The sequence below is a fragment of the Ranitomeya imitator genome, chromosome 5 (genome assembly GCF_032444005.1).
Source record: "Ranitomeya imitator isolate aRanImi1 chromosome 5, aRanImi1.pri, whole genome shotgun sequence".
NCBI classification, from domain to species: domain Eukaryota; kingdom Metazoa; phylum Chordata; class Amphibia; order Anura; family Dendrobatidae; genus Ranitomeya; species Ranitomeya imitator.
Window position 1 is genome coordinate 339,514,978 of NC_091286.1, and position 22,817 is coordinate 339,537,794.

The 22,817-nt window shown below is 41.5% G+C and overlaps 1 protein-coding gene across 4 annotated transcripts in view; it reads left to right on the forward strand.

Annotated features, from left to right (window-relative positions):
- SNX14 (sorting nexin 14) overlaps positions 1-22,817 on the forward strand; it is a 115,084-nt gene that overhangs the window by 47,294 nt on the left and 44,973 nt on the right. The window contains exons 15-20 of one of the 4 annotated variants that reach the window (XM_069726415.1): positions 1,367-1,425; positions 2,659-2,694; positions 3,651-3,677; positions 10,696-10,831; positions 16,468-16,675; positions 16,806-16,889. In XM_069726415.1, coding sequence (XP_069582516.1) covers positions 1,367-1,425; positions 2,659-2,694; positions 3,651-3,677; positions 10,696-10,831; positions 16,468-16,675; positions 16,806-16,889 — 550 coding nt within the window. The remainder of the gene's footprint in view (positions 1-1,366; positions 1,426-2,658; positions 2,695-3,650; positions 3,678-10,695; positions 10,832-16,467; positions 16,676-16,805; positions 16,890-22,817) is intronic. The other 3 variants (XM_069726417.1, XM_069726416.1, XM_069726418.1) reach the window with 3 other exon arrangements.

Consider the following 22,817-nt stretch of genomic DNA (forward strand, 5'->3'; position numbering starts at 1 on the left):
TTGACCCCAATAAAATAAAAAAGCTTATACACGCCTCTCATGCTTGCGCCGTTCCCGCAGTATCTGCACTTGCTCTCCCGGGGCTCCCGTGCGGTTATGACATGTGACCCTGGCGCCCAATCAGTGCTGGCATCACTGTCTCCGCCTTCAGACAAATCCAACATGAAGAGGAAGTCCCGGCTGCCGCTGATCTCGGACTTCCTCTTCATTCTCAATTCGACAGGAGGGGAGGACAGTGATGCCAGCGTCACGTGTCATAACAGCACGGGAGCCCCAGGGAAGCGGGTGCCAACACCACTGGAACAGCGCCAGCACGGGAGGTGAGTATAAGCTTTATTTTATCTGGGCCAAGCAAGGGGTATGACAAGAAGTTGTCCAAGTAGTGGGCAGCTTCTTCAATTAATGACAGCAAAGTATAATGGTTCTCAGTGGCTTGCTGCTACACTGTTACCCCCTATATGTTACGGTCAGGCAGGAGATTTACATTATGTTAATGATCTCAGATGGTGTATCGTGCCGGGTGCTCCTGCCTAAATTAGTAGGGTCATACAGATGCAGTGTGAGCAGTAGAAGAGTTATTTTCTAGCGCTAAAGCCTTGCTACAGTTTACATACTGGACACCCACAGAGTCTAAATGTGATTTTTACATATAAATATAGCTCAATAATTATTACTACCTACTCGGGCTACTTTGTACAATGCCTGAGGCAGGTCGTAGGCAGGAGGCATCATTTTAGCAGAGGGTGGATGCTTCTTTCTCCTTTTAGTTCAGGCAGCAAAAATAAAGCTAAATATCCGGCGATTTATTTATAATCAAATTCAAGTTATGGTACATTTGTTGCCACCTATTTTGCTTATTATTCCCTTTTATGGTACTCAGTAGAGGTAGGAGTGGGATACATTCTCATGTAGTTCTGTAACATGCTTTACTTTAAAGGGAATCCGTCAGCAGTTTTTTTGCTTTGTAATCTGAAGGCAGCAGTTGATAGGGGCTGAAACACAGAATTCAGGGATGCGTCACTTGTCAAAGTGAGTGCTGTTGTCTACTAGCAGTGAAGGATTTATCACTAAGAGGTTAACATTGCCGGACTACACTAGTTTGGTAACGCCCCCTCCTGTGATAAGCAGCTCACTGTCTTTGTACATGTAGAACCTGGTGTGGGCAGCCTTCTCAGCTCTGCTTCATTCTACATCTAAACGCTCTGATTGTATCAGAATGGCTGCTCCCAGTAATCTAAGTGATACATCGTTGGATTCAGCTTCTTTTTGCCTACATCATGCTGCTCTCAGATGACGTAGCAAAAACCTGCTGACGGATGCTCTTTAACTGAATCTATAAAAATTATAATGCATTTTTTTCCTCTAGTATTTTATGCAGTTGCTTGAAGGTGCAGAGTCGCCTACCCGCAGTTCAAAATTTAACAGGTAGGGTTAAAATTATCATATGTCTTGTTTAGTATTTATTTTATGTGTGCACATAATTCTATTTTATTGCTAAATACAATTTTTGCTCATTTTAATACTTATTTTTTCTGCCTCTTTAGAACTTAACGGGGTTGTCCCATAACAAAGTACATTTTAATCAATATATCTTGAAATAATAATTTCTACAATTGGATGTGTTTAAAAATAAAATGTTCTTGTGCTAACATATTGTAAATGTACCCCCACTATGTACTGTGTGTAAGCTTTGCGGCCGTTGGAGAGCTCATATGTCACTGTCTTGATTTATGATGAACTCGTGGGACTAGGGACAAGGCAGAAACACTCGCTCCTGTGATAAAATCAGGCATGGAAATTGTTATCTCAGAAAGCAGCAGTTGCCAACCCATACTGTATTGTCTGTATACTCACTTATTATAAGTGACATATTCCCCCCCTTCCCAGCCAAGAGCTTTGCTATGTGCCCACCATGAACTGGAGTATCTCTGCATAGTCAGACACAGCCATTACACAGTACATAGCAGGGGCACATTTATACTATTATCTCTGCACAGGAGCATTTTTTAAAAACCTATTTAACCTCTTAACCCCCGGCCTTTTTTAGTTTTCGTTTTTCGCTCCCTTCCTTCCCATGGCCATAACTTTTTAATTTTATTGTCAATATGGCTATGTGAGGGCTTATTTTTTGCAGGACGAGTTGTACTTTTGAACAACACCATTGGTTTTAGCATGTTATGTACTAGAAAACCAGAAAAAAAATTCAAAGTCCAGTTAAATTGCAAAAAAAGCGCAATCCCACACTTGTTTTTTGTTTTGGCTTTTTAGCTAGGTTCACTAAATGCTAAAACTGACCTGCCATTGTGATTCTCGAGGTCATTATGAGTTTATAGACACCAAACATGTCTAGGTTCTTTTTTATCTAAGTGGTGAAAAAAAAATCCAAACTTTGCTAAAAAAAACAATTGTGCAATTTTCCGATACCCATAGTGTCTCCATTTTTCGGGATCTCAGGTCGGGTGGGGCTTATCTTTTGCGTGCCGAGCTGGCGTTTTTAATGATACCATTTTGGTGCAGATATGATTTTTTGGTCGCCCATTATTGCATTTTAATGCAATGTTGCGTCAACCAAAAAAACGTAATTCTGGAGTTTTTAATTTTTTCCCCGCTATGATGTTGAGCGATCAGGTTAATCCTTTTTTTTTTGTTTATTGATAGATTGGGCGATTCTGAACGCGGTGATACCAAATATGTGTAGGTTTGATTTTTTTTTTTTTTCAATTGTTTTATTTTGAATGGGGCGAAAGGGGGGCAATTTGAACTTTTATATTTTTTATTTTTTTCATATTTTTGAAAACATTTTTTTTTTTTAACTTTTGGAATGCTTCAATAATCTGCATGGGTGGCTAGAAGCTGGCATAGCCTGATCGGCTCTGCTACATAGGGGCGATGCTCAGATCGCCCCTATGTAGTAGAATTACAGGCTTGCTATGAGCGCCGACCACAGGGTGGTGCTCACAGCAATCTGGCATCAACAAGCATAGAGGTCTTCAGGAGACCTCTGGTTGTTATGCCAACGCACCACTGACCCACGATCATGTGACGGGGTCACCGGTGTGCGCATTTCCGGCCCGATGGCCGGAAGCGCTTGTTAAATGCAGCTGTCAGCGTTTAACAGCAGCATTTAACTAGTTAATAGCGGCGAGTGGATCGTGATTCCGCCCGCTGCTATTGCGGGCACGTCAGCTGTTCAAAACAGCTGACATGTCCCGGCTTGATGCGGGCTCACCAGCGGAGCCCCAATCAAAGCAGGGGATCTGCCATCTGCAAACACTGAGTTTAGGGCAGTACATAAGAAGCTCTGTTTACTAGCGTTGAAATTACCACGCTGGACCTTCCCAACTACTCTAGAAACCAGCAAGGTCGCTTTGCATGGTAAAAGGGTTGTTCAGATCCTCTGACTTCATTAGAGTTGGATTTGTGCAATATACCTGACAAATGAGCGACCAGGAATTGTATGTGCAGATGTTAAATCATTCACTGCCACTCGCCTCCGGATGTGGAAGTGAGCTGTGTCTGATAACCCTTGTAAAGAAGTTCTGGGGGGGAAATGTTTTGTACCTAATACAGAGGTGGCCAGTTTTCCCACTTCAGTACATAAGGCAACAATGTTTCTAACAGATTGATTACTGATTATATACTTATTGCAGAAATAGCCTCAGTTTGGATGATATACGGTGAGTTTCCAGCATGTTTGCATTGCTTCCCTGTAGTTATGTGGTTGCACTTTTGTTCTATATCTTGTGAATTCCTTTTGTCCTTAATAGAAGTTGTGTCCTATTTTCTACCTTTCCTAGTTAATGCATACATGATGTTGATTGGTGGAGGTCTAATTACCAGTGCTCTCAAAATCCTCAGACAAAACAGACTACAGTGCGCTTCATTTTGAGGAATGTCGCGTCCCCAAAATTGGACCTTCACCAATCATAATGTTATGGGTTGTCCTTGTGTTATAACTTTATACGATGCAAACATTCAAGTTACATTCAGGTACAATTTTTTTTTGTGACTAGTAACCATAGTGTTAATTATTGTATGAATCAAGTGCACATGAAAATAAGGAACTGTAAGATATTTGATCAGAGAAATCTGGTTCTTTTTTTCCTCCAGGACTTATCTCAACTCAATGCACAGATAAAATGTGTATTCAGTGAACACAACCTTTCACATTACTGAGATAGGAAGTGACAGTCAGTGCTTATAAGGTTCTATGGAGAGGCTATGGGGCTAGAGACTGTCACGGACATTCTGCTGCAAGTTCTCATGTACACATAGTTTAAATCTATGGTAAAAAAAAATAAAAGTTAGTGTACAGGAGAACTTGCAGCGGAATGTGTGTGTCTGCCTCTGGCCGCTCCCACCTCATCCTCCCCTCTCCATAGAATCTTATGAATACCAACTTTCATTTCTTACCTCAGTAATGTGAATAATTGTCTAGGAGCTGAGAGAAGCAGCTTTCTTTCATAAGGTATATTACAAAGTTGTTTATTTTCATGTGATTTCTGAAATAAAAATTAAAACAACAGTTTATCTTTAATGGTTGCTTCCAGCATTACAGCTACAGTGGCTTGCAAAAGTATTCCCTTCTCTTGGCTTTTTAACTATTTTGTGACATTACAAGCTGTGTTTAAATATTTTTGTAATCCGATTTGTGTGTGATGCATCTTCACTAAATAGTCTAAGTTGGTGAAGTGAGAAAAATATAGGCATAAATTAAATGTATGGGATCATGTACATATGTATTCACCCCTTTTGCTATGAAGCCACTAAAAATTTTAGTGCAGTCAATTACTTTCATAAGTCACATGCTTAGTGAAAGGAAGTCCACCTGTGTACAATCTAAGTGTCACATGGTCTGTCAGTATATACATGCCAAATCTGAAAGGCCAGAGAGGCTGCAACACCATTAAGCAAGAGGAACCACTAACCAAACACAATGAAGACCAAGGAGATCTCCAAACAAGTTAGTGACAAAGTTGTTGGGAAGTTAAAGTCAGGAATGAGTTATTAAATTAAAAATATCCCAATCTCTGATGATCCCCTGGAGCACCACCAAATCTATTATCAAATGGAAAGAACATGGTACCACAACATACCTGCCAAGAGAGGGCCGCCCACCAAACCTCTCAGCCCGGTCAAGGAGGACATTAATCATGGAGACGGCACAGAGACTAAAGGTAACCCTGAAGGAGCTGCAGAGTTCCTAAGCAGAGACTTGAGTATCTGTCCGTATGACCACAATAAGCCTTACACGCCACAGATATGGTCGTTATGGAAGAGTGGGCAGAAAAAAGCCTATACGTACACAAAATATTGTAAGGCTCGTTTTGAGTTTGCCAAAAGAAGTGGGAGACTCTCCCAATGTATGGAGGAGGGTGCTGTAGTCAGATAAGACCAAAATTGAACTTTTTGGCCAACAAAGTGAACGCTTTCTCTGGCGCCAAACAGGTTGGGAGGTAGTAAAACTCGAAAAATGCCAAGAGGGTGAATACATTCTCAAGCCACTGTAACCAGTGATAAGTCCCTGATCCCAAATCACCTGTTGGAAATTCTGTAGTCAAAAGTTCATTTGACCTTAAATGAGGCGACACCATGCATGACTGTAGCTCCAATGAAATGGGGACATGGGACCCCATTCTCTAGATTGGTCAGGTCCACTAATTACCTATCCCAAGGATAGGTGATAACTTGTGATTCTAGTACCGTATATACTCGAATATAAGCCGACCCGAGTATAAATCGAGACCACTAATTTTGCCACAAAAAACTGTGAAAACTTAATGATTTGAGTATAAGCTTAGGGTGGGAAATGCAGCAGCTACTGGTAAATGTCACAAATAAAAATAGATACCAATAAAAGTAAAATTAATTGAGACATCAGTAGGTTAAGTGTTTTTGAATATCCATATTGAATCAGGAGCCCCATATAATGCTCCATACAGTTCATGATACGCCCCATAAGATGCTCCATACAAAATACGCCCCATATAATGCTGCATAAAGTTCATGATGGGCCCCATAAGATGCTCCATATTAACATATGCCCCATATAATGCTGCATAAAAGGTTAATGATGGCCCCATAAGATGCTCCATAGAATATTGTGCCCCATATAATGCTGCATAAAAGGTTAATGATGGCCCCGTAAGATGCTCCATAGAATATTATGCCCCATATAACGTTGCACAAAGGTTGATGGCCCCATAAGATGCTCCATAGAATATTGTGTCACCATATAATGCTGCACAAAGGTTGATGGCCCCATAAGATGCTCCATAGAATATTATGCCAAATATAATGCTGCACAAAGGTTGATGGCCCCATAAGATGCTCCATAGAATATTATGCCCCATATAACGTTGCACAAATGTTGAGGCCCCATAAGATGCTCCATAGAACATTGTGCCCCATATAATGCTGCACAAAGGTTGATGGCCCCATAAGATCCTCCATAGAATATTATGCCCCATATGCTGCTGCTGTGATAAAAAAAAAAAAAGGCGGGGACACCTATGGGGGGAGCTATGGGGGCCAGGTGCAGCAGCCGCCGTTGGCTCAGGCCCTCAGAACTTGAGATATTCACCTGTCCTCGTTCCACCGCCGAGCGCCGCTTTGTCTTCCGGGTCTCTGCAGTGACTGTTCAGGCAGAGGGCGCGCACTAACCATGTCATCGCGCCCTCTGACCTGAACATCACAGCGAGAGGACGCGGAAGACACAGCCCGGTGGTGGAACGGGGACAGGTGAATATTGCATGGCTCACCCTCCCCCAGTCCTAATCACCCCATCCTGGCACGGTCCCTGCTTCTCCAATGGTCCCTGGCACCAGCAGATATGCACTCCATGCCTATAGGAGTGGAGTCGCGTCCATATTCATTACTTTAATGAGCGGTATCATGTGACCACTGAACACAGGAAGTGCTGTGGGAGACGGAGACCATCGGACAAGCAGGGAAATGCAGAGACCGTGCCGGGAGCAAGTGAGTATGATGTGACAGCTGCCGCTCCCCCGCCGACCCCTGGGACAATGACTTGAGTATAAGCCGAGAGGGGCACTTTTAGCCTAAAAAAGGGCTGAAAATCTCGGCTTATACTCGAGTTTATACGGTAACACCTTTTTAGCTCATAAATGTCATGTATGCGATCAAGGGTAAAAATAGGATACATCTTTCCTTTAAACAGCAATATACTGCCTTTACGTATGACTGCTCATGATCAAGAATCTTGTTTTCATGCAGCAATGTTTTTATATATGTAAAAAATATTAAACATAATGAATGTAAAATGTATGTTGGTGCAAAGCAGTAACCCGTTCACGCTGTTGTGAAGGCAGTACGTCTGGCTCTTGCATCATTACACAAAATGCATGACCAGTAAATGGATGCTATGCGTGGTATTGTTCCCGTAATGCACCTTTTTGTCCTAACATGGCTGCCTGGATGACCCAGTTGCCCCATAACCTAGCTGTATCCAGATTGTGACTGCATCTGTTTGTCACATGGCTGTATTAATAGATTTTGGTATTCCTTTGCTGTGCCTTTTTTTATACTAACTGCTGGCTTCTCCAGTATTTATTCTTTATTTGTTCTTGCCTATTCTCGGTAATGATCTTTTTGCCAGGTAATGTATCCTAGTTCAAATGTGTGGAAGATGCTTGTTTTGTTAGTCAAAAAGAAATACAGCTAGATATATAAATATGTAAATCATTCAGCTGCCAGGATGAAAACTAAATCTCTGAGCAGTCATAAATACTCGGAGGTCACCCAAGCGTGCTCAGGGAAAACCCGAGCAACGAGTACACTCGCTCATCACTAATATACATAATTTTCAGTGTCTCCTATGTGAATCATATGCAGCGGTCTCGGTGTCTCCTTTTTGATTTATATACCGCAGTCTTGGTATCTCATGATACATATACAACAGTATCTATGTCTCTTATGTGATGTATTAACAGCAGTCTCGGTATCTCCTATGTAATGTATATACAGCAGTCTAGGTGTCTCCTATGTGATGCATACACTGTGTTCCAAATTATTATACAAATTGGATTTAAGTGTTATAAAGATTTAATTGTTTTGTTTTTCAAATAAACTCGTGGATGGCATTGTGTCTCAGGGCTCAATGGTTCACTGAAATCAATCTTAAACACGTGATAATTAGTTTTCCAGGTGATTCTAATTAAACTACTTAAAAATGTTCCACATTATTAAGCAGGCCACAGGTTTCAAGCAGTATGGGAAATAAAAAGGATCTCTTTGCTGCTGAAAAGTGTTAAATAGTGCAATTCCTTGGACAAGGTATGAAAACATTAGAGATTTCACGAAAACTTAAGAATGATCATCATACTGTGAAGAGATTTGTGACTGAATCAGAGCACAGACAGAGTTCATGCAGATAAGCATAATGAGGAAGGTTTTCTGCCAGACAAATTCATTGGATTAAGAGAGCAGCTGCCAAAATACCATTACAAAGCAGCAAACAGTTATTTGAAGCTGCTGGTGCCTCTGGAGTCCCTTGTACATGAAGGCGTAGGATCCTTCAAAGGCTTGCTGTGGTGCATAAACCTACTATTCGGCCACCCCTAAACAGTGTTCACAAGCAGAAACGGTTGCAGTGGGCCCAGACACTCATGAAGACTAATTTTCTTGTTTACTGATGAGTGTCGAGCAACCCTGGATGGTCCAGATGGATGGGAGTAGTGGATAGTGGATGGTTGGTGGATGGCCACCATGTCCCAACAAGGCTGCGATGTCAGCAAGGAGGTGGAGAAGACATGTTTTGGGCAGGAATCATGGGGAAACAGCTGGTAGGGCTCTTTAAGGTTCCTGAAGGTGTGGAAATGACCTCTGCAAAGTATATAGAGTTTCTGACTGACAACTTTCTTTCATAGTATGAAAAGCAGAATCGTGCCTTCAGGAGCAAAATCATCTTCATGCATGACAATGCACCATCTCATGCTGCAAAGAATACCTCTGAGTCATTGGTTGCTTTGGGCATAAAAGGAGATAAACTCATGGTGTGGCCACCATCTTCCCCTGACCTCAACCCTCTAGAGAACCTTTGGAGTATCATCAAGCAAAAGATCTATGAGGGTGGGAGGCAGTTCACATCAAAACAGCAGCTCTGGGAGGCTATTCTGACTTCACGCAAAGACGTACAAGCAGAAACTCTCCAAAAACTCACAAGTTCAATGGATGCAAGAATTGTGAAGGTGATATCAAAGACGGGTTCCTATGCTAACATGTAACTTGGCCTGTTAGGATTTTTTGGAGTTAAATTGCTTTTTTGTTCAGTGAATGTGACTTCCTAATACTGCAAATTCCACAAATGAGCATTTTTAGTTCTTTTAGGCTATGTGCACACGTTGCAGATTATTTGCGGTTTTTTAGCGTTTTTGCGCTATAAAAACGCTATAAAACCGCAAATAATTTGCTTACATTAAGCATCCCATCATTTATAATGGAATCTGAAATTTCTGTGCACATGATGTGCATTTTTCCGCATGAAAAACGCATTGCGGAAAAATAATGAACTTGTTCATTAATTTTGCGTTTTTTTCGCGGATTTCCCACTGTCTAATGCATTAGGAAATGTCTGGGAAAAAACGTGCAAAAACCGTATCAAAAACGCGCAACAAAACGCATGCGGATTTCATGCGGAAATCTGGCAGAAATGTCCGGATTTCCACAGGAATTTTCTGCATGAATTCCTGAACGTGTGCACATAGCCTAAAACATATCAAATGTTTAGAAATTCTACTGTGCCTAATAATTTGGAACAGTGTATTTTGAGTTTTTATTCATTTTGGAGATTATACTGTTATCATTGGGAGTTTTTTTTCAACAAAATTCGATGTATACTCTTAACAGGTGATGACTTTTATTAGACTGACTCTCATTTGCACCAACTATTTAGGAAAATCCGAGAAAAATGTCATTTGCATAATAATTTGGAACATGGTGTATACAATAGCCTCTGTGTATCCTATGTGATGTATATACAGCAGTCTCTGTTTCTGCTATGTATCCTATGTGATGTATACACTGCAGATCTCCCACTGTTAGAGTTCTATAAATGTAATGTGAGCAGTGAAGGATTTCACACTGTGAGTAGACATGCAGTGTAATATACATCTATATTCGGTAAGATGTACTGCTGCAAGTTCTTTACAAAACTTAACGCAAAGAGTCGCCTGCACACCAGACTGACGCAAATCTGGAAAAGCAGTTACGAGTAGTAACATCATCCATACCACCTACCTTCACAGTTGCTCCAAAGAGAAGCAGTTTCATCCATCACATTATGGGTGAATTAATTAAATGTTTGACCAAATGTAACAAGGTACTTTTCAAGCTGATTTTGTACGGCCCCCGAAGGATGGTATAACTATCCTAATGGCCTTTGGTAGATAAAAGGTTCCCCATCCCGCCTTTAGATTATTGAAGAGGTCACTATAAATCCTTACACAGTGTATTAGTGGCATTTCATTCATTTTTTTATATTGTACGTCACAAATTCGATTGAAAGAAACTTATCACTTTTTTTTGTTTAGCAATACATTTTTAATCCATCTATATGTGAAAGACATTGTGAGCCCCATGGTGTGGAAGAAACGGATGTGAGTGATTGTAAGATATGCATAGCATTGCAGAATATTGCTTGTAATTAAGTTTCTATATATATTTTTTTACTCTTAGGACAACACAAAAAAGAGGAGGTGAACCCTCCGGAATTGGGAAGTTTGGCAGTAGGCTTAAAGGAGTCTTTAAGAGCACAACAATGGAGGGAGCAATGTTGCCGAATTATGGGATGGCCGAGGGAGATGAGTATGCAGTATGTAAAGAGTTCTCATTATTCTCAATAGTTTGAATATATACAGTAGGTAGCAGCAGTTGCCCAGCCTGGAGATGAATTATAAGGCAGCCACGTCAGTTCCACATTAAATGATCAAAAGGAGAAGAAAGCAGTAAAATATTGATGTGCATACCTGGGTATAATATGAAATATAATTTATTGAAAACTAAGAAATCAGTACTCCATTAAAACAAACTTCAAAAGAAAAGATCCACAACGCTGACATTCCAGCATAACTATGCATATACAAAAATAATAAATGGCATACACAGATATGGGTGACAATGTATTCAGGAGTAAACCCTAAGTATATGGGAAATGTGCAAGATACGGATCAAGGTGCAAGTATATGCTCATATTAAAGTGCAGACACCCCTGGTCAAAATTACTGTTATTTGTGAACAGTTAAGCAAGTTGAAGATGAAATGATCTCTAAAAGGGCTAAAGTTAAAAATTACACATATACCTTGAATTTTAGGCAAAAATTTTTTATATATAGTTTGTCATTTTTTACATTTAAAAAATTGCAAAAATGTAAAATTATGCAATTTTTGGCCACCCCTTTGAGATGTGTGGGCTCAGATACCTTTGAACAAGGTTTCAGATCTTAAAGGGAACCTGTCACCCCCCTCAGGCGTTTGTAACTAAAAGAGCCACCTTGTGCAGCACTAATGCTGCATTCTGACAAGGTGGCTCTCTTAGTTATGATGCCTGCACACGCTGAAATAAACGTTTATAAAATGCGCCCCCTCATACAGTGAAACCGTCTGGGAGGCGGGACTTTCCTTCCTTATCAGACGCAGCACAGCCGTCACTCCGGGCCTGTGCGCGCCGGGCGCCGCCTTATCTGGCATGATTATCGTCCCCGGCGCCTGCACTGTAAGTAAGAAGGGCAGCGCAACTGCGCATGCCCGAAAAAAAACTTAATGCGCAGGTGCCGGGGACGATAATGCTGCAAGAGGAGGCGGCGCCCGGAGTAATGGCTGTGCTGCATCTGATTAGGAAGGAACGTCCCGCCTCCCAGACGGTTTCACTGTCTGAGGGGGCGCATTTTATAAACGTTTATTTCATCGTGTGCAGGCATCATAACTAACAATTCGGCAATTGCTATAGTGTTACAAAGAAAAATAAAATGATAATCTATAGGTTCCATTCTACTGCAGTACAGTGTCACTACTAACAGGTAGATATGTAGGAAACCTGCTTAGTGCAAACAATAAGGGTATGTTCACGTTCCTGATTTCCATCCTTTTTTTTTCAGGACTGTTTTTTAAAAAAACTGCAGCTCTTGGCAGAAAACGCAGGTCCTTTTTTTGTCCTTTTTTGATGCGTTTTTTGATCCTTTTTTTGATCCTTTTTTTTATGCAGTTTTCTATGCAGTTAAAATGGCTGAAAATACCCTAACCCTACCCCTAACCCTACCCCTAACCCTACCCCTAACCCTACCCCTAACCCTATTCTAACCTTGGTGGAAAAAAAAAAAATTCTTAATTTTTTTTAATTGTCCCTTCCTATGGGGGTGACAAAGGGGGGGGGGTGTCATTTACTATTTTTTTTTTATTTTGATCACTGAGATAGGTTATATCTCAGTGATCAAAATGCACTTTGGAACGAATCTGCCGGCCGGCAGATTCGGCGGGCGCACTGCGCATGCGCCCGCCATTTTGCAAGATGGCTGCGCCCAGGGAGAAGACGGCCGGACGGACACCGGGACGCCGGGTAAGTATAAGGGGGGGAGATTAGGGCACGGGGGGGGGGCATCGGAGCACTGGGGGTGGGCATCGGAGCACGGGGCGGTGGGATTGGAGCATGGGGGGACGGGATCGGAGCACGGGGGGGCAGCCACACTCCGCCCACGCACTTCCGCCCGCTTCCCCGCACTTCCTGCTGCAGCGGTTCGGCACCACAAACCGCAGTAAAACCCGCAGATATTTTTTTCATCTGCGGGTTTTACTGCGGGTTTGACCTCACAATGGAGGTCAATGGGTGTAGAACCGCTTCGGCTCCGAAAAAAGAAGTGACATGGTACTTCTTTTTTCCCGCAGCTATTCAGCGCGGTTTTTTTTTTTATTTTCCGCATTGTGGGCACAGCAGTTCCTGTTTTCGATAGGGTACAATGTAATGTACCCTGCATGGAAAACAGCTGCGGACCCGCAGCGGGAAAATCGCGGCAATTCCGCATGAAAAAAAGGATCGTGTGAACATGGCCTAATTATTCATAGAAAATTAATAATTAAACATTTAAGTAATACTATTTACAAATATCCAGTATTGTGCAATAAGTATGCAAAAAGTGACTGCACAGTGCAAAAAGAGTGCAACATATAATATGCTGCATACCATTGCATAAATGTCTCCCTCATAATCATTTATTGGAGGAACTTGTCCTGATGTGTCCACATAAGTGGATCAAACACATTTTTGCCAGATTTTTAAAATGGACCTGTCACTAAGCTCAGTGTCCAGATTTTGCTCTTATTTTTTTTCCCCTTCTCCATTGGAAAGTTTTTTTTTTTTTTATTTGTTTGAGTCCTCCATATAGTTCCAGAGATGGTCCTTATTATTTAGCCCCTTTCTGACTTCAGACGTACTATCCCGTCGATGTGGTTTTGGCCCGTATGACCACCGACGGGAAAGTACGTCATCGCCGATCAACCGCTCTCACGGGGAGAGCGCGGCCGATCAGGGCCGGGTGTCAGCTGACTATCGCAACTGACATCCGGCACTATGTGCCAGGAGCGGTCACACTGCGATCAAAGATGACCGCAGCATTCCGGCGGCACAGGGAAGCATCGCGCAGGGAGGGGGCTCCCTGCGTGCTTCCCTGAGACCCTCGGAGCAACGCGATGTGATCGCGTTGCTCTGAGGGTCTCCTACCTCCTCCTCCTTGCAGGCCCGGATCCAAAATGGCCACGGGGGACCTTCTGGGTCCTGCAGGGAGGTGGCTTTCAAGCGCCTGCTCAGAGTAGGCGCCGGGAAGCCTCCCTGCACTGCCTGTCAGATCGCTGACCTGACACAGTGCATTGCAATGTGTCAGATAAGCGATCTGTCACTTTACTGTGATGTCCCCCCTGGGCCAATGTAAAAAAGTAAAAAAAAAAAAAAAATTCCTAGATAAAAAAAAATATTGTTCCAATAAATACATTTCTTTATCTAAGTTAAAAAAAACCCAAAAGTACACATATTTAGTATTGCCGCGTCTGTAATGACCCGACCTGTAAAACTGTCCCACTAGTTAACCCCTTCAGTGAATACTGTAAAAAAATTTTTTTTAAAAAGGCAAAAAAAGACGCTTTGTCATAACGCCAAACAAAAAGTGGAGTAAAACGAGATTAAAAAGAGGGATATAAATAACCATGGTACCCCTGAAAACGTCATCTTGTCCCGCAAAAAAAGAGCCGCCACGCAGCGTCATCAATGAAAAAATGAGTTATAGTCCTCAGAATAAAGCAATGCAAAAATAATTTTTATATAAAATAGTTTTTATCGTATAAAAGCGCCAAAACATAAAAAAATGATATAAATGAGATATCGCTGTAAACGTACTGACCCGAAGAATAAAACTGCTTTATCAATTTTACCAAACGTGGAACAGTATAAACGCCTCCCCCAAAAGAAATTCATGAATAGCTGGTTTTTGTTCATTCTACCTCACCAAAATCGGAATAAAAAGCGATCAAAAAATGTCACGTGCCCGAAAATGGTACCAATAAAAACGTCAACTCGTCCCGCAAAAAACAAGACCTCACTTGACTCTGTGGACCAAAATATGGAAAAATTATAGCTCTCAAAATGTGGAAAGCATCTTTTAGTGTGTGACGGCTGCCAATCATAAAAATCCGCTAAAAAACCTGCTATAAAAGTAAATCAAACCCCCCTTCGTCACCCCCTTAGTTAGTGAAAAATAATAAAATTTTAAAAAAATTATTTCCATTTTCCCATTAGGGTTAGGGCTAAAGTTAAGGTTGGGGCTAAAGTTTTGGTTAGGGTTGGGGCTAAAGTTAGGGTTGGGATTAGGGTTAGGGGTGTGTTTGGGTTAGGGTTTCAGTTCAAATTGGGGGGTTTCCACTGTTTAGGCACATCAGGGGCTCTCCAAACGTGACATGGCGTCCGATCTCAATTCCAGCCAATTCTGCGTTGAAAAAGTAAAACAGTGCTCCTTCCCTTCCGAGCTCTCCCATGTGCCCAAACAAGGGTTTACCCCAACATATGGGGTATCATCGTACTCGGGACAAATTGGACAACAACTTTTGGGGTCCAATTTCTCCTGATACCCTTGGGAAAATACAAAACTGGGGGCTAAAAAATAACAAAAAAAAAGACACTAGTGAAACACTTGGGGGTTCAAAGTTCTCACAACACATCTAGATAAGTTCCTTGGAGGGTCTAGTTTCCAATATGGGGTAAATTGTGGGGGTTTCTACTGTTTAGGTACATCAGGGGCTCTGCAAATGCAGCATGACGCCTGCAGACCAATCCATCTAAGTCTGCATTCCAAACGGCGCACCTTCCCTTCCGAGCTCTGCCATGCACCCAAACGATGGTTCCCCCCACATATGGGGTATCAGCGTACTCAGGACAAATTGGATAACAACTTTTGGGTCCAGTTTCTCCTGTTACCCTTGGTAAAATAAAGCAAATTGGAGCTGAAGTAATTTTTTTGTGAAATAAGGTAAATGTTCATTTTTTTTTTTTTGAACATTCCAAAAATTCCTGTGAAACACCTGAAGGGTTAATAAACTTCTTGAATGTGGTTTTGAGCACCTTGAGGTGTGTGTGCAGTTGTTAGAATGGTGTCACACTTCGTTATTTTCTATCATATAGACCCCTCAAAGTGACTTCAGATGTGATGTGGTCCCTAAAAAAAATGGTGTAAAAATGAGAAATTGCTGGTCAACTTTTAACCCTTATAACTCCCTAACAAAAAAAAAATTGGTTCCAAAATTGTGCTGATGTAAAGTAGACATGTGGGAAATGTTACTTATGAAGTATTTTGTGTGACATATCTCTGTGATTTAATGGCATAAAAATTAAAAGTTGGAAAATTACGAAATTTTCAAAATTTTCGCCAAATTTTTTTTTTTCACAAATAAACGCAGGTAATATCAAAGAAATTTTACCACTATCATGAAGTACAATATGTCACAAGAAAACATCACCGGGATCCATTGAAGCGTTCCAGAGTTATAACCTCATAAAGGGACAGTGGTCAGAATTATAAAAATTGGCCCGGTCATTAACGTGCAAACCACCCTTGGGGCTAAAGGGGTTAGTGGTAAATTTTATGACTCTGCATTATCACCCCGCAAACAGTGTCCCCTTTATAAAGACAATAAAAAATAAACTATGGTACATAAAAAACGCAAAAAAAGGATTTCTCAGCGGAGGGGCAGAAATAAAATGAGAGCAAAAATTCACCACTTGTAGCAATGTCCGCAATTTGGGGACTCGGCCTTTATGTGAACATATAAGGTACAGTAGATGAAGGGCTAGCTTTATATTCTACTTTTCTCCTTCGCCCCCATGGTCTGTGTCCCCCAATGAATGGCTCGGAGAAAAGGATTTTACGGTGAGTACACAAAAATCCCTATATACCACTTTGTATTTACTCCCAGATTGAAGAAGGAATTATGGTATTAGAAGATGACTCTCCTGTCGAGGTTCTCACCGCAACCACTCCAAACACACCCCGAAATCTCTCCGCATGGAAAATCAGCATTCCATTTGTAGATTTTTTTGAAGACACAAGTCAGGAAAGAAGAGATCGAAAAGAAAGAATTCCTGTGTTTTGTATAGATGTAGAAAGAAATGATCGAAAAGCAGGTACTTTGTGCTGAGATTGTGTATGTCAATTGTACTGTACAAAGTCTGTATGTCAAATTATGAATGTAAAATGGTGTCCTAAAATTTATCTTTGGAATGATTGCAATTGTTTTCTGTTTCTTTTTTTTAGTTGGACATGAGGCAGAACATTGGTCCGTCTACAGAAAATATATAGAATTTTATGTTTTGGAGTCAAAACTTACAGAATTCCATGGTATGTTACCTGCATAAAACTCCTGTCTATTTACAATACCTAAAGCAAGGTTTAAACACAGCTTTTTAATTTAGTTTATGCAAACAAGGCTGAAGAAAATGTACAATACTAGAAGACGTATGACATACTTTTAACTCCTTCACAACCGATGACATTTATTTATTTCTCATGACAGCCGGGGGTCTTCAGAAGACTTCTGCGCCAGTCATTGTGAATATCCTGTGAACGTCGGCTCGTTGCCAGCGTTCATAAGTGATCGTGATTCTAGCTATACATAGCAAGGCTGAAGCTGTATCATCTCGCCTAAGGGAACTATTAAAGGGAACCTGTCACCCCGTTTTTTGAGATTGAGCTATAAATACTGTTAAATAGGGCCTGCTCTGTGTGTTCCTATAGTGTATGTAGTGTACCCCGATTCCCCACCTATGCTGAGATATAACTTACCAAAGTCGCCGTTTTCGCCTGTCAATCAGGCTGGTCAGGTCGGGAGGGCGTGGTGACATCGCTGGTTCTTCCTCAGCTTTACGTTGGTGGCGTAGTGGCGTAGTGGTGAACAAGCAGCGCGCGATCTGCGCTGTCATCCCTTTCGTCGGTGGGGGCGGCCATCTTCCTGGGGCCGCGCGTGCGCAGATCGAGTGCTCTGCTGCATAGGGGTTCAGGAAAATGGCCGCAGGATGCCGCGCGTGCGCATTAGAGATCGCGGCGGCCATTTTCCCAAAGCCGAGTTTGCATCTCGGCTTTGGGAAAATGGCCGCCGCGATCTCTAATGCGCACGCGCGGCATCCCGCGGCCATTTTCCTGAAGCCCCGTGCAGCAGAGCACTCGATCTGCGCACGCGCGGCCCCAGGAAGATGGCCGCCCCCACCGACGAAAGGGATGACAGCGCAGATCGCGCGCTGCTTGTTCACCACTACGCCACTACGCCACCAACGTAAAGCTGAGGAAGAACCAGCGATGTCACCACGCCCTCCCGACCTGACCAGCCTGATTGACAGGCGAAAACGGCGACTTTGGTAAGTTATATCTCAGCATAGGTGGGGAATCGGGGTACACTACATACACTATAGGAACACACAGCGCAGGCCCTATTTAACAGTATTTATAGCTCAATCTCAAAAAACGGGGTGACAGGTTCCCTTTAAATAAAGTAAGAAGTGAAAAAAAATAAAAAAAAATAAAAGCACAAGTTCAAATCACCCCTCTTTTGCCCAATTAAAAATAAAACAATGAAAAAAAAATATACACACATTTTGGTATCGCTGTTTTCAGAAATGTCCCAGCCAGCTATCAAAGCATAAAGTAAATCAATCTGATCAGTAAACAGTGTAATGAGAAACAAAACGCCAGAATTAGTTTTGGTTGCCAGGACATTGTTGTAAAATGCAATAAGAGGCGATAAAAACATCGTATCTGCCCCAAAATGGTATCCGTAAAAGCATCAGTTCAGGGCACAAAAAATAAGCTGTCACACAGCCCCACATCACGAAAGATGAGAATATTACAGGTCTTGGAAAATGTTCACCACTTAAATTAAAAATAAACTATATGTGTTTGGTATCTACATACTCGTAATGACCGGGGAATAGTATTGCCAGGTCACTTTTACAATATGTTGAATATGGTAAGTTAAAAAAAAAAAAACCTAACAATTGTGGGATGCCACCATTTTTTGCCATTTCACCGCACTTAGAATTTTTTCCCGTTTTCCAGTACACTATATGGTAAAATTAATGGTGTCATTCAACAGTACAACTGGTCCCGCAAAAAACAAAGCCATATTGATGGAAAAATAAAAAACTTATGGCATTTGGAGGAATGAAAAAAAACAAAAAATGGAAGATTGCCCAGGTATAAAGGGGTTAAAGAATAACTTTTTTTCCCTTTCAATAATTTCATCTAACATGAAAAGTTTTGAAGTTTTGCAAATCACCTTACTAGATGATTTGTCTCCATTCCTGTTTCAACCAAGGAAGAACAATGTGTGCCAAGAACTAAATACAACAGTCTCTTGGTAAAATTTAACTTTTATTCAATAGATTAAAGGAAACGAGGGCAGGCAGCGATGACAAACGGAAAATTGGTGTATGAGTTAATCAGAAAAATATCTGTCAGCATGTATACCTTTCTGACTGCCTCACTAATTACCCCAGATGAAGCAGTAGGGGAAACACATGTCGGTTCTCTGGTGGGTGAGCTGGTCGTATGTATTTTTGATCTTAACATCTGTATACTGAACGTAATCTCCTATAGGTACCCTTCTACACATTACTATATCCTGATATTACTGATGTGGTCCCTGCATTTTCTCATTGTAAATGACCACGACTTCTCGCGAGATTTCGCAATGTATTACTAGGAACGCTAGCTGCGGGGGAGCATCACTGTGCGGGACGTCGGTAGGTGAGAATACTGCGTTTTTGTTGTTGTTTTTTTTTACCTGGTTTGTGTTGTGTATGCGTTTTCACAGCGGATAACCGCTGCGAAGACGCATACACAACATGTGCACATAGGCTCGACAGGTCCATCAGAAAGACGGGCACAGTGCACCTGTCACATACGTTTTGACACACGTCCGTCGCTACGTCTTGGCGACGCAGCAGGACGGGAGCGTCCCGACGGAAGTGTGAAAGAGGCTTAAGCAACAACAGATCAGTCATTTGATGGATAATGCTACTTTACTTTATTTTGTAGTTGATATACCTTTACATATGTTTATATGCCTATAAATACTATTGATAGATATTTTTCCAATTAGCTCACACACCAATTTTCTGTTTGTCATCTGTGCCTGCCCTCGGGTGTTTGCTTGCATTATAATATGTACTGTTTTTTGCCATATATACAAGTGTTTCTCACAAAATTTGAATATAATCAAAAAGATAATTTATTTCAGTTTTTTAATACAAAAAGTGAAACTCATATATTGTATAGAGTCATAAAACCAGAGTGATCTATTTCAAATGTTTATTTCTGTTAGTGTTGATGATTACGGTTTACAGCCAATGAAAACCCAAAAGTCATTATCTCAGTAAATTAGAATACTTCATAACACCAGCTTAAAAATTGATTTTAAAATCCAAAATGTTGGACTACTGAAATGTATGTTCAGTAAATGCACTCAATACTTGGTCGGGGCTCCTTCTGCATCAATTACTGCATCAATGTAGCGTTGCATGGAGGCGATCAGCCTGTGGCACTGCTGAGGTGTTATGGAAGCCCAGGTTGCTGTGATAGCTGCCTTCAGCTCGTCTGCATTGTTGGGTCTGGTGTCTCTCATCTTCCTCTTGACAATACCCCATAGACTCTCTATGGGGTTTAGGTCAGGCGAGTTTGCTGGCCAATCAGACACAGTGATACTGTTGTTTTTAAACCAGATATTGGTACTTTTGGGGTTGTGCCAAGTCCTGCTGGAGAATGAAATTTCCAGCTCTAAAAAGCTTGCCGGCAGAGGGAAACATGAAGTGATCTAAAATTTCCTGGTAGACGTCTGCGCTGACTTTGATCTCGATAAAACACAGTGGACCTGCACCAGCAGATAACATGGCTCCCCAAACCACACTAGACCTCAAGCAGCTTGGATTGTGTGCCTCTCCACTCACCTCCAGACTCTGGGATCTTGATTTGATAAAACACCTTGCACAATTGAGCAACAGTCCAGTTCTTTTTCTCCTTGGTTCAGGTAAGACGCTTTTGGCGTTGTCTATTGGCCATGAGTGGCTTGACACAAGGAATGTGACACATGTAACCCATGTCCTGGATACGTCTGTGTGTGATGGCTTTTGAAGCAATGACTCCAGCAGTGGTCCACTCCTTGTGAATCTCTCCCAAATTTTTGAATGGCCTTTTCTTAACAATCCTTTCAAGGCTGCGGTTATCCCGGTTGCTTGTGCACCTTTTTCTACCATGCTTTTTTCTTTCACTCAACTTTCCATTAATATGCTTGGATAAAGCACTCTATGATCAGCCAGCTTCTTTAGCAATGATCTTTTGTGGCTTACCCTGATTGTGGAGTGTGTCAAGCAACTGCCTTCTAGACATGTGTCAAGTTAGCAGTCTTCCCCATGATTGTGGAGCCTACTGAAACAGACTAAGGGACCTTTTTAAATGCTTAGGAAGCCTTTGCAGGTGTTTTTTGTTAATTATTCTATTTAACTGAGTTAATTACTTTTGGGTTTTCATTGACTGTAAGCCATAATCATCAACATTAACAGAAATGAACACTTGAAATGGATCACTATGTTTGTAATGACTCTATATAATATAAGAGATTCACTTTTTGTATTGAAGAACTGAAATAAATTAACTTTTTGATGACATTCTAATTTTGTGAGAAGCACCTGTAAGTTTCCTTTAATCTATTGAATAAAAGATAAATATTACCAAGAGACAGTGTTTTCTTTGCTGTTTTTTTCTGGCATACTTTTTTTTCTTCCTTGGTTGTATATGTCCTATTGTGCCTTTTGGGAACTTTACCAATTTAATACATTTAGGTTAGTCGAATCATGTCATAATTCATCCCTGTTCAAGTCTATTCCTCTACGTTAAGGCTTTGTGCACACGTCCGGAATTGCCGCGGAAATTTCTGCGGCAATTCCGGAACTCCCTGCCGCGGAATTGGCATGTGTTTTCCCGCTAAACACTAGCGTTTTACAATTGAAATTAGCTTGCATAATGCTAGCATTTTCCAAGCGATCTGTAACATCGCTTGGAAAACAGATTGACAGGTTGGCCAAACATAGTGTTTGAAAAGTGTGACCAACTTCTTATTTTTAACATTAGATCTTTTACTATTGATGCTGCACAGGCAGCATCAATAGTAAAAGATCTAATGTTAAAAATAATTAAAAAAAAATTAAAAATCGTGATATTCTCACCTTCCGGCAGTCTTCCCGTTCCTGGCGATGCTCGCGTTCCCAGTAATGCCTAGCGGCAATGACCCCAGATGATGTAGCTGTCTCGCGGTAGCGGTACCGCACGTCATCACAGGTCATTGCCACAAAGCATCCTTGGGAACGCGAGCATCGCGAGGAGCAGGAATGCTGCTGGGGCCGCCGGAAGGTGAGAATATCGTGATTTTTTATTTTAATTTTTTTTTTTTTAACAATTATATGATTCCCAGGGTCTGGAGGAGCGTGTCCTCTCCTCCACCCTGGGTACCAATCGCACATGATCCGCTTACTTCCCGCATGCTGGGCATAGCCTCATGCGGGAAATAAGCGGATCAATGCATTCCTATGTGTGCGGAATCCCTGCGATTCCGCACAAAGATTGATCATGCTGCGTTTTTTTCCAGAATGCTATTCCGCCGCGGAAAAAAACGCAACATGTGCACAAAAAATGCGGAATGCTTTCTAACAATAGGATGCTTAATGTATGCGTTTTTTTCACGGTTTTATCGCGTTTTTATAGCGAAAATTCCTGAACGTGTGCATATAGCCTTAGGGCTATTGATATCAGTACGTACTGATATGGAGTACAGATGATAGCAATGAAAGGGTTTGGTCAGGACCTGTGTCTCCATAACTCTGGGGAAGGGTTGGTGCAGGGGATTATTCTGTTGAGCACAACACTCAGAGGACGAAAAAGGTGCAGACCCTTTCACTACCATCATCTGTACTCTGGAGAGCTGCATTCTGATACCAATGCAGCTGAAGGCAGGCAAATAGACCTGGGAAAAGCAGAGGTTTGGAGGCCACTTGCATGATTTTTTTTCTCCACAGGAATGAATACAAATTCGCTAATAGAGAGATACAAAGTTTCAGAACTTTCCATGCTGGACAGATTTCTTGAACTGTTACTATTTTATTACTTTATAGGAACGCTAGATGGCAGCAATGTAGCTTTAGTCAAATAGACTCTGCAGACATCTCAGTTCTCAACACAATATGCATATGGACTAACAACTATCATCAATGTATATTGTAATGT